This window comes from Pyrgilauda ruficollis, unplaced genomic scaffold (assembly GCF_017590135.1).
Source record: "Pyrgilauda ruficollis isolate IOZ18807 unplaced genomic scaffold, ASM1759013v1 scaffold188, whole genome shotgun sequence".
Taxonomy (NCBI): Eukaryota; Metazoa; Chordata; class Aves; order Passeriformes; family Passeridae; genus Pyrgilauda; species Pyrgilauda ruficollis.
In genome coordinates this window covers 1-12,257 of record NW_024517873.1, presented here as the reverse complement: position 1 = coordinate 12,257, position 12,257 = coordinate 1, and the positions used below count along the sequence as shown (strand labels likewise).

Here is a 12,257-nt window from a genome sequence, read left to right as displayed (position 1 = left end):
GCTCTTGTCTTTTTTTCCAGTGATCCTTGATGGATACACCCTTTCTTAAGGTTTTCTATATTAATTACCTTTAATCACCACAGTTCCCCATGAGGCTCCTGTGCCTACGTGAAAAGAGAGCAGAGGCTCCCTGGGAGGCCATGGTAACACAGGCTGTGCCCCTGTAGCCAGGGAGGTGCCTGGGGAGCAGAGATGGACCTGCAGCCCCTGGAGGAGCCTGAGCAGAGCAGGGGATGTGCCCTGAGGGAGCTCTGAGCCTGTGCAGAGGCTGTGCTAGGGCAGGCCCTGGGGTGCAGCAGCTCCGGCAGAACCTCAGGGATCCATCCATGCTGGAGGTGCCTGGAGGCTGGGCCATGGGAGGAACCCCAGGCTAGAGCAGGGGAAGAGGAGGAGGAGAAGGAGGAAGGAGCAGCAGAGACAAGGGGTGATGGACTGAGCACAGCCCCCATTGCCCATCCCCCTGCACAGCTGTGGGGGAGGAGGTGGAGAATTTGGGACAGAAGTTGAGCCTGTGGAGAAGGGAGAGGTGGGGGGAAGATGTTTTATGATTTATTTCCCATGATACTCAGAGGAGTGGATTAACAGCAATTTAAACAGTATCATAATTTATGCACCAGCTGCCCACTGTAAGCAGGACAATAAATACAGTCCATGAGAGAGCTGCCCTCAAACCCTGCTCAGTAAGTCCCGGCGAAGCTCTGAGTGAGCCTGGTGGCCTCTTGGTCTGTGAGCTCTGGGATGCAATGCTGGGCACTGGAAAACCCAAACCCACCTCAAGTGGGAAAATGGAATCTCTCCCAGCCACCAGGACCTGGTGTAACCAAACTCCTTTAGGCCTGGAGGAGAAAGGCTCCAGGGAGAGCTCAGAGCCCCTCTCAGTGCCTATAGGGGCTCAGGAGAGCTGGACAGTGACTTTGGACCAGGGCCTGCCGGGACAGGACAAGGTGAAATGGCTTCCCAGAGGGCAGGATTGGCTATTACTGGTCCATCTTCCCACCATCAAATCTCACCTCAGTCACAGAGTGGAAAATAGCTGGGTTCTTGAATTTAAATTCAAGTCCCTCTGAGCCCTGACTCTCATGACACTTCATCCTACCATCTTCATGTAGCTCTCGGTCCTAAGGCTCCCAAAGCCATTAGAACTCAAGACCAGGACACAGCATTTTCATGGGATTATTTCATCTGCTCCTGAAATAAATCCTGTTTATGAGGAAAGGGGGAGGCTTGGCTCCAGGAGATACTGCAATTCCTCAGAGGAATGCCTTGAGAGAGGATGCTGTGGCACAGTGTCTAACTGGAACTGCACATGTGGTTCAGGGAGGAGTGTACAATTCTTTACTCCTGCTCAAGAGAAGCCCAACTGTGATTAACTGCACCAAACCTTTCTAGAGATGCTCCTGTTCCAGCTGGTGACATTACTCCTGCCAACACTCCCAACCCTAACAGGCTGAGGAGTTGAAGTCTGCATGTCATCAGCTAAGCCAGGTCATTCTGTCTTGACAGGAAGCAGGTAAGTCTGTCGCAAGCCTGCTGACCACCCCTTCCCTAGGGGCTAAAGAGCTCACTCAGACCTCCCTCCCCCCTTGAACTCCCTCCCAGCACCCTGCAAACAGCCTCAAGGCCAGAGTTACATGCAAAGACTTCTATTAGCTTCAAAGAGTTAAAAGGTGGCCAAACAATCCAGAGAAAACTCAAAAGGTGCTGAACCCCCACCCTCCCAGCCTTCCCAAACTTCAGAGGGTTCAGACACCTCGAAATGGGACACTGGCAGCAGTGCAGGCTCAGAGGCAGCCAGGGAAGGCCAGGCTGAGGCTCTCAGGGATGTGGAGCTGCCCAGGTGCAGGGTGGGGGCGGCGAGGGGCATCAGGGAAGATGTGGCTGGTGTCCCCCAGGAGCTCCTCAGGTCCCTCCCCGTGGGGTCCTGCAGCCGCCTTGAGGGGCAATGGTCAGATGGGGACTGCTCCAGGCTGGGGGCGTCCGTGCAGGGCACCCCCCGGTGCCACTCACTGCTGAGGATGTGCTGCTCCAGCCCCAAGGCCGGGGTGTATGCCCGGGGCATCTCCACAGCCTGGAGGGAGAGTGGGACAGGGACAGGGACAGGGACGGGCTGGCACATCCTGCCGTGTCTGGGTACAGCGTGCCAGCCCAGGGCACCAAGGAAGGGGCTGCCTGGAGGCTCCAGTTTCCCTGCCAGACCCTCACCCTGTGGAAGGCCACCTCACCCTGCAGGTTCTCCTGGTCTTGCTCCAGGTGGGGATATTTCTGCACCAGGCTCCAGAAGCATCCTCTGTCTCTGCTGCAGGAGCAGCTCTGTGGGGACAGCCACAGCTCTGTGGGGACAGCCACAGCACACGTAGGGACAGCCACAGCACACGTGGGGACAGCCACAGCTCTGTGGGGACAGCCATGCCGTGACCCCTCGGAGAGGGGATGGCAGAGACACATCGAGCCTGCCCACACCCAGGGGCAGAGCACCCCTTTTACCTTCCAGACCCCGGGACTGCTCCAAGGTGTGCTGGATCAGGGCTCTCCTTCCCCAGCTGCATCCATCTCACAGCCTCCATCCCCACCAAGAGCTGTGGGGAGGCAGAAGGGAGGCACAGCCTGAGCCCTGCCCAGTGGGCTCCCCCCAGGGACCACCACATGTGCCCAGGAGAGCTCTGTGGAGCTCCAGAAGAGCAGGAGCATCCCCCAGCATCCTGCCCAAGCTCCTTGACCTCCTGGCCCAGGCAGCTGTGCCTCTCCAGCTGTGCCAGCTGCTGGACCTGGGCATCACGGGCCGTGTCCTCCTGCAGTTGCTGCATCTCATCCCACGGGCCCTGCAGCTCCTCGGCCCCAAGAGCTGCTCCTGCAGCTGCTGCTTCTCCTGGGCCTGAGGAGAGGGGCAGAGCTGGTGCCCTTTGGTTTTGCCTCTTTTTCCCTTTTCTGTTATCGGTATTGTCACACATACATCTGTAACTCTGTAGCCTATTGTATTACTAACTCATTTTCCCAGTACTTTTCCATGGCCTTTCCCTAAGCAGAAAGACAAACTCCAGAGTTCCAAGCCCCCCTGTGCTATCTTGGTTCTTCCTGGGAAGCAAGGCCGAGAACAGCTCTTTGAGATACATTTTCATGGACAAAGCACAGCTAGTACCAAGGCAGGGGGCTCCAGAGGAGGGGGTTGACCTGGGGGGAAATTGAATAACCACTTGTCTTCCTAATTGGTGCTTTTTATCAATTATGCTAATTTCCTAAAACCTATAAATATGTACTCATTCCTGTGGGGTTGGGCTTTTGTGGACAACTTTTCAGAACTGACTCTGAAAGGCCTTTATGATGGAATAGAGAAAATAAAGATCTGCTTTTATATTACCTCCTTACTAAAATGATCTTGAGTTTCATTTCCAGGTTGGGAAAAAGGCAACAGAGCATCAGGCAGGGCTGGGAACAGGGGCAGGGACACATCCCCATGTGTCACATCACTGAGAGCTGCCACTCAGAGGCTGCCCCTCTGTAATGAGAGCCCATTTCCCAAAATCTCTTCGGAGATCTGAGCCTTGGGATTGCCCCACAGAGAGCTCAGGCCTGGGAGAGCAGCTCTGCCCTGTCACCCCACGGGCTCTAAAGCTCCTGTGAAGGTCCCTTCCCCACCTCCAGGCTGATCCCCACAGCAGGATTACCCTGCCCCGTTTTCTGCAAGTCCCAGACAGGATCACACCACCTCCCTCAACCCCCAGAGACACCCCCAGAACTGGGGCAGTGACAGCGCAGAGAAACCCAGATGGTGAAAAGGGACACTGCCAGCACAGCAGCAGAGGGGCAGTGTCACAGCAGAGCTGTCCCTGGCACACAGGGACGCACAGGAGCTGTCTCTGGCACACAGGGACGCACAGGAACATGTTCCTGGCACACAGGGACACACAGGAGCTGTCCCTGGCACACAGGGACACTCAGGAACCTGTCCCTGGCACATGGCAGCGCTGCAAGGCTGCACCCAGGAGGGTGCCCCACCCATCCCAATGCCACAAAGGAGCACAGAGATCCAGAGCAAAGCCCAGAGGCTCAGCTTCTCCTGGGCACCCACACCAGGCAAGCAGCTCCTGCCCCAGGCCCAGGAGAGCTGGGACAGCCCAGGTGAGAGGCGGCCAGCACGAAGCCCCTGCACCTGGATCACCTTCATCTCCGTGCCCTTGTGCAGTGCTGGACCAAGAGAGGGGCCTGGATCACCACAGCCTTGTGCTGCCACCCCATCTGCGGGGGCAGAGACACCTCTGGCACCCCCAGAGGGGACCCTGGCACCCCCAGCCCTGCTGGGCTCCCACCTCGGGCTGACGGCCCCGGGAAAGGCCGGGATGGTGGCGCTGGCCTGGCACGGGGCAGGGACAGGCTCCGGGCCAGGACCATCCCCAGGGTCTTCTGCAGCACCCTCAGAAAGCTGCACGGAGCCAAGAGGAGGAGCAGGGAGCTGGGCAGGAGTGGCAGAGCCCGGAGGGGGAGCAGAACCGAGCAAGGGGCGGCAGAGCCCAGGGAAGGGACAGCAGGGGCTGGAAGAAAGGGCAGAGAGCAGGGCAAGGGGTGTCTCCCTGGGCAGAGGGAGCACAAAGCCCTGGGCACAGCCTGCTCCCCGTCCCACGGGCCACCCGTGCCCAGAGCTGGCAGCACTGCCATCTGTCCCCAGGCCTGTCCCTGCTCCCCTGCAGGCACAGCACGGCCCGGAGCCCCGCGGTGCCACTGCTCCTCCAGCACAGCCACTGCTGTCCGGCTTGGAAAAGGCTGGTGTCTGCTAAGGAGGGCAGGAGCCTCCCCTGGAATGGAGAATGTACACCCCTCCCTCTGAATTATTATAAATTTGAAATTAAGGGGCTCTCAAGCAAAGATATGGGAATAGGAATAACAGTTCTCTATTAGGAAAATTAAAAATATGTAATAGTACAAAACCAACCCTGCCAGAGTCAGAACAGGCCCTGCCCCCTGTGGGTCAGGGTGGTGGCACAGTCCCATCCCATGGGGGCTCAGCCCTCCTGCAGTGCCAGCTGTGGTTCTGCTGGAGCAGGGATCCTGCACAAGGCTGGAGTTTTCCTCTGAAGCTCCAGGGCTGCTGGAGATGGGCCTGCTCTCCTTCTGGGAATGCAGGGCAGGAGAAAGCTGCTCCTCTGGGAATGCAGTGGGCAAAGGCTGCTGTGCTGTTCCAGGCTCAGATTGTATCCAGGTAGGAATGCTTGGCTCCTGCCCTGGGCGGAGCATCTCCCCATGGGATGCTGGAATTTGATCAGCCATGCAGGGACACTCAGTGGCCATGGACAGCAGAGATCTCCTGGAGGGAGGGTTGGCTGTGGGAGAGATAAAGAAAAAACTGCCCCATGAACAGAAGAGAACTGCCCCAGCTCTGACAGATGAGAACAGAACACACACCCCCAGCCACATCTTCTACCTTAGGACACCTGGCCAGCCCACAAAAACACCTTGGGCTTCCCACACCTGTACTTGCTGGGGTCCTGCAGCAAGGGAGAGTCAGTGCCAGGACAGAGCCCCCCAGGCTCCTCCAGGAGGGATCCTTCCCATCCAGCCTCCCTAGAGGTAGAGTTTATCTCCAGCTCACCCAGTTCTGTGCCTCACTGGGCAGCAGCACACAGGGAAAGCACCTGCAAGGGATGCTCTGGTTCTACAGCTGCATCCCCAAAGCAGGACCTTCACTTGAAGCAGTCTCCCACGGGCAGTGCTGGAGATTCCTGCTGGTGCCCTTCAGCTCCTCCCTGCTCACCACAGGCCTGTACTCTCCAAGAACTCCTGGTACGCCCATCTGTGGGGGCAGAGTGGGGGCAGAGGTGTCACAGCTGCAGAGGGGGAAGCAGCCAGGGTGCTCTGGGGTAGGGGACAGCTGGAGGGTGTCCTGAGGTGCTGGTCTGGATGGTCTCCAGGACCCTGCAGCCTTGGAGCTGCTCCACCACTTGCCTGGAGTCAAACCTGGGGCACAGAGGGGCTGATCCAGAGCAGGTCCTGGCCAGCTTGGCACACCCCAAACTGGGCAGGGCAAGAGAGACAGGGAGTGGAGGGACTGCAGAGCCCCAGCAGTTCCCCATCCCCATCCCTGCAGCCAGGCTCTCACACAAAGGGCTCTGCCCCACTGTGGGGCTGATGCCATGGCTGTAGGAGGTGGTGCTGCCCAGCTCCTCCATCAGCCAGCCCAGGGAGGCTTTGAACTGCAGGGGACAAGGCAGGGGGGGCTGAGGGCCAGCAGGACCCCCCAGGGGCTCAAGGAGGTCCCCAGGGCACACAGAGCTCCTGGTGGAGAAGCACTTCTCCTGGGCAGGGACTTGTGGCCAGAGCAGCCTGACCCCACTGGGCCTGCAGGACTGCAGGGACATGGGGACATCCCTGTCCTGCAGGAAGAGCTCGGTGAGGAGGGCACAGTGCCCAGAGAGAGCTGTGGGAGCCAGGCAGTCCCTGCAGAGCCACCACCAAGACCACAGCCCCACAGCCCACCCACCCAGAGACACAGCCCAGGTGTGCTACATCCAGCTGTGCCCCACCTGCTCCCTGCCCCAGGAAGAGCCCTGTGCACCTTCCCAGCTGAGCTCCAGAACCTTCCCAGGTGCTCCTTACCATCTGCCAGGTGCATGGAGGGAGAAACAGCACTGTTACAGACATGGAAACAGCAAGAACCTTCAGGGCTCTGAGCAGGGACGTGGCCAAGGTGGATCCTGAAATGGGGAAGCCAAAGAAAGGGGAATGCAGTGGGGAGCACCCCCAGCTCCTGACACACACACAGGTGGCTGGAGCTGTGCCAGGGCTTGGCATGGAGTTCAGGGAAAGGTTCCTGCCCCCGAGGGTGCTGGCACTGCCCAGGCTGCCCAGGGAATGGTCCCGGCCCCAAGGCTGGGAGCTCTCTCCAGGAGCCCTCAGGGTGGGCTTGTTGGGGTGGCTGTGCAGGGACAGGGGCTGGACTCGATGCCATTGGTCCCTTCCCACCCAGGACATTCAAGGACTCTGCTCTCAGGGTACCCTGACCAAGGCCAACTCTGCCTGGGGCTGCACACAGGGATCTTCCTCCTGCCCCGTCAGTCCCTCCCAGACTCCCACAGCCCAGCCAGCTTTGCCGGCCCAGGGGGTCTCACCTGGCTGGGATCTCACCTGGATGAGAGCTCACCTGGCTGGGATCTCACCTGGCTCACAGCAGCCCCACTAGCTCCTCGGGAACAGCATCCCTGTTCTCCTCCAGAAACCATCACAGTGCTGTTCCACCTGGCAGGACACAGCACCCACACAGCCCCAGCCTGCAGCTTCCCAGAGCAGTTTGGTGCAGAGCTTTTCTATTTTTCAGATTCTGTGCTGCTTTAGTGTGTGGGTCTGGGTTCATATCAGGGCATGGTGAGCTCTCTGCACAGAGCAGGGAGACAAAACAATTCCTGCTCCAGCTGGGCACCAAGGACAAAGGATCCAAATCTCAGGCCCAAGAGCACAAACAATGTGGGCTGAAGAGAGAAAAACAAGAAGGATGGGACTGCATGGGCTGGAGCTGGAATTAGATTTTGCCTGGAGAAGACACAAACTGTGTTCTGTTCATACCATTTAAATTTCTGCTGTGTCCTTATACTGATGTATTGGTAATTTTGCATTGCCTCCAAAACTGGAGCTCCTTCTTTCTCACCAGTACTTGAGTGTTTGAAAGCCAGGGTGGGTTTTTTTCACAGACAGATTGCCAGGGATCCACAAGGATTCCTGTTGAAGGATGTAAATCCAGTCACACATTGAAGCAACATTTTATTCTGCTTTATTTTATCAGAAAAACACTGAGGAAAGCCAAGGCCATTTTTAATGCTGATATTTATAATTTAGCAGCTACAATGAAATTTGGGGAAGCAAACAATGTTCTCAGTGACATATTAGTGCAGATCTCTTGGACCTTTATTGCCATGTTGGTTAACTCTGCAGGGGGAGGTGGGCAGAACCTCTGGGAGGGCTACACTGAATACTGTATTTAACAGCAGAGGGGAAAAAAGCCTAGTAAAGTTTTCAGTAATCTTGGCTTGAAGGGTAATTTTCTTGTCAACTCTATAATTAATGCACCACACGTTACAGTAGCCCATTGTTATTCCAGAATGCCAGGGTGCATTTCAGGCTGAATGGCTGTTTAACAAAACACTTGGCAGATTTATTACCCTCAGGTGATTCTGTCAGTCAGCATTTCCCCATGTTCAACCTGAAGGAGGCAGAATCAATTTTGGTATCTATTTTGTGAAAATCCAGGCTCTTGAAATTAAACCACACACATATGCAGAGGCCCCTAGAAAATCAAGACTAGTATTGGATTTTCATCGTTTAGCAGGGAAGCAGGAGTTACCCTTACAAACTCCTTGGATTTTTCTCTCCACAATCAAGACACCCTCTGCTACTTCCACGATCTCACCAGAAGTATTTGTGGTCATTTTCACATCATGTCTTGAACATTATGTTCGTTTCTTTGTTAGTCTACAGTAAGTTGTTTTGGTTTGAGAAGACAGGTGTCTGCTAAGGAACGCAGGAGCCTTTCTTGAAATAGAAAATGTAAACCCCTTAAACCACATCCCTCCGAATCATTATAATTTTGAAATTAAGGAGCTCTCAGGAAAAGATATGGGAATAGGAATAACAGTTCTCTATTAGGAAAATTAAAAATATGTAATAGTACAAAACCAACCCTGCCAGAGTCAGAACAGGCCCTGCCCTCTGTGTGTCAGGGTGGTGGCACAGCCCCATCCCACGGTGGCTCAGCCCTCCTGCAGTGCCAGCTGTGGTTCTGCTGGAGCAGGGATCCTGCACAAGGCTGGAGTTTTCCTCTGGAGCTCCAGGGCTGCTGGAGATGGGCCTGCTCTTCCTCTGGGAATGCAGGGCAGGAGAAAGCTGCTCCTCTGGGAATGCAGTGGCAAAGGCTGCTGGGGTGTTCCAGGCTCAGATTGTATCCAGGTAGGAATGCTTGGCTCCTGCCCTGGGCAGAGCATCTCCCCATGGGATGCTGGAATTTGATCAGCCATGCAGGGACACTCAGTGGCCATGGACAGCAGAGATCTCCTGGAGGGAGGGTTGGCTGTGGGAGAGATAAAGAAAAAACTGCCCCATGAACAGAAGAGAACTGCCCCAGCTCTGACAGATGAGAACAGAACACACACCCCCAGCCACATCTTCTACCTTAGGACACCTGGCCAGCCCACAAAAACACCTTGGGCTTCCCACACCTGTACTTGCTGGGGTCCTGCAGCAAGGGAGAGTCAGTGCCAGGACAGAGCCCCCCAGGCTCCTCCAGGAGGGATCCTTCCCATTCACCCCCAGCCACATCTTCTACCTTAGGACACCTGGCCAGCCCACAAAAACACCTTGGGCTTCCCACACCTGTACTTGCTGGGGTCCTGCAGCAAGGGAGAGTCAGTGCCAGGACAGAGCCCCCCAGGCTCCTCCAGGAGGGATCCTTCCCATCCAGCCTCCCTAGAGGTAGAGTTTATCTCCAGCTCACCCAGTTCTGTGCCTCACTGGGCAGCAGCACACAGGGAAAGCACCTGCAAGGGATGCTCTGGTTCTACAGCTGCATCCCCAAAGCAGGACCTTCACTTGAAGCAGTCTCCCACGGGCAGTGCTGGAGATTCCTGCTGGTGCCCTTCAGCTCCTCCCTGCTCACCACAGGCCTGTACTCTCCAAGAACTCCTGGTACGCCCATCTGTGGGGGCAGAGTGGGGGCAGAGGTGTCACAGCTGCAGAGGGGGAAGCAGCCAGGGTGCTCTGGGGTAGGGGACAGCTGGAGGGTGTCCTGAGGTGCTGGTCTGGATGGTCTCCAGGACCCTGCAGCCTTGGAGCTGCTCCACCACTTGCCTGGAGTCAAACCTGGGGCACAGAGGGGCTGATCCAGAGCAGGTCCTGGCCAGCTTGGCACACCCCAAACTGGGCAGGGCAAGAGAGACAGGGAGTGGAGGGACTGCAGAGCCCCAGCAGTTCCCCATCCCCATCCCTGCAGCCAGGCTCTCACACAAAGGGCTCTGCCCCACTGTGGGGCTGATGCCATGGCTGTAGGGGGTGGTGCTGCCCAGCTCCTCCATCAGCCAGCCCAGGGAGGCTTTGAACTGCAGGGGACAAGGCAGGGGGGGCTGAGGGCCAGCAGGACCCCCCAGGGGCTCAAGGAGGTCCCCAGGGCACACAGAGCTCCTGGTGGAGAAGCACTTCTCCTGGGCAGGGACTTGTGGCCAGAGCAGCCTGACCCCACTGGGCCTGCAGGACTGCAGGGACATGGGGACATCCCTGTCCTGCAGGAAGAGCTCGGTGAGGAGGGCACAGTGCCCAGAGAGAGCTGTGGGAGCCAGGCAGTCCCTGCAGAGCCACCGCCAAGACCACAGCCCCACAGCCCACCCACCCAGAGACACAGCCCAGGTGTGCTACATCCAGCTGTGCCCCACCTGCTCCCTGCCCCAGGAAGAGCCCTGTGCACCTTCCCAGCTGAGCTCCAGAACCTTCCCAGGTGCTCCTTACCATCTGCCAGGTGCATGGAGGGAGAAACAGCATTGTTACAGACATGGAAACAGCAAGAACCTTCAGGGCTCTGAGCAGGGACGTGGCCAAGGTGGATCCTGAAATGGGGAAGCCAAAGAAAGGGGAATGCAGTGGGGAGCACCCCCAGCTCCTGACACACACACAGGTGGCTGGAGCTGTGCCAGGGCTTGGCACGGAGCTCAGGGAAAGGTTCTTGCCCCCGAGGGTGCTGGCACTGCCCAGGCTGCCCAGGGAATGGTCCCGGCCCCAAGGCTGGGAGCTCTCTCCAGGAGCCCTCAGGGTGGGCTTGTTGGGGTGGCTGTGCAGGGACAGGGGCTGGACTCGATGCCATTGGTCCCTTCCCACCCAGGACATTCAAGGACTCTGCTCTCAGGGTACCCTGACCAAGGCCAACTCTGCCTGGGGCTGCACACAGGGATCTTCCTCCTGCCCCGTCAGTCCCTCCCAGACTCCCACAGCCCAGCCAGCTTTGCCGGCCCAGGGGGTCTCACCTGGCTGGGATCTCACCTGGATGAGAGCTCACCTGGCTGGGATCTCACCTGGCTCACAGCAGCCCCACTAGCTCCTCGGGAACAGCATCCCTGTTCTCCTCCAGAAACCATCACAGTGCTGTTCCACCTGGCAGGACACAGCACCCACACAGCCCCAGCCTGCAGCTTCCCAGAGCAGTTTGGTGCAGAGCTTTTCTATTTTTCAGTCCCCCCGCCCCCGCCGTGCCCTCCGCGCCTCTCCGCTCCTGCCGCCGCCTCTCCCCCCTCCCGCCCCTGCGCCCATCGCATCTGGTATTAAATAAAAAGCTCGATTTCAACAGTAGAAAGTCCTTAAAACGCCGTGGTGTCGGGGTGGAGGGGAGGCCGCCGGGCGAGCCCCCGCGCTAGGAGAAGATGTGGATGGCTTGGGTGGCGGGCACGTGGCACGCGGGGCACTGCGGCTGCGCCCGGCCGCAGATGCGCAGGGCGCACTCCATGCAGAACAGGTTGTGGCCGCAGGGCACCAGCGCGGCCATCACCTCGCTCTCCAGGCACACCATGCACTCCCGGGAGCTCTTGCGGTGCCCGTCCGAGCTGCTGGAGTCGGTGGGCGAGCCCGAGGCGGCCGAGATGCTGCCGGGCAGCGAGGAGGAGGAGGAGTAGCCGGTGCTGTTGGAGAAGGAGGAGAGCGAGCCCTGGGCGGGCAGCCAGGCCAGGGCGCCGGCGGGGTCGCTGGGGATGCGCCGCGCCGAGGGGTGCTCCAGCGCCGCCACCCCGCTCTCGGGCAGCGTGGGCGAGTGGCGCGGCGTGGCCGGGCCGCTGTTGCGTCTCTGCGAGCTGTTGATGGAGGAGCAGCTGCTGAAGGCCTGCAGGGGGTTGCCCGAGCGCTCGAAGGGCGACCAGATGGTGGTGGTGGGCGTGGTGAGGTCAAGGGCCAGGAAGTCGAAGCCGAAGTCGCACTCGTCGGAGCCCAGCGGGGCCGGGGGCTCGCTGAAGGTGCTGTAGGGGCTGGTGGGGCTGGCGGCCGCCACGCGCCCGCTGTAGAAGGACTCGGTGGAGCCGCTGCCCAGGGAGCTGAGGCTGTCGTTGCGCAGCGCGGCCGAGGGGCGCTGGGCGGGGTGCGGGGCCTTGGCCCACGGGGCGGCCGCGCCGCCCTGCAGGTCGAGGCAGACGTCGGTGCCGTTGGAGTGGAAGTCGTTGTCGGCGTTGACGTCGATGAAGGAGCCTGTCCTCATGGTGATGTGCGCCTCGATCTCCTCGCGCGCCCGGTCCACGTTCTCGGGCATGCCCGTC

At 58.6% G+C, this 12,257-nt stretch overlaps 1 protein-coding gene across 1 annotated transcript; it reads right to left on the bottom strand.

Annotated features, from left to right (window-relative positions):
- Positions 1-11,209: 11,209 nt before the first annotated feature.
- LOC121352374 (RNA-binding protein MEX3D-like) lies at positions 11,210-12,253 on the bottom strand (the record flags this gene model as incomplete). The annotated part of the gene is made up of 1 exon (XM_041465256.1): positions 11,210-12,253. A coding segment is annotated over one exon (885 nt), but the record flags the coding sequence as incomplete, so codon positions are not given.
- Positions 12,254-12,257: the final 4 nt, after the last annotated feature.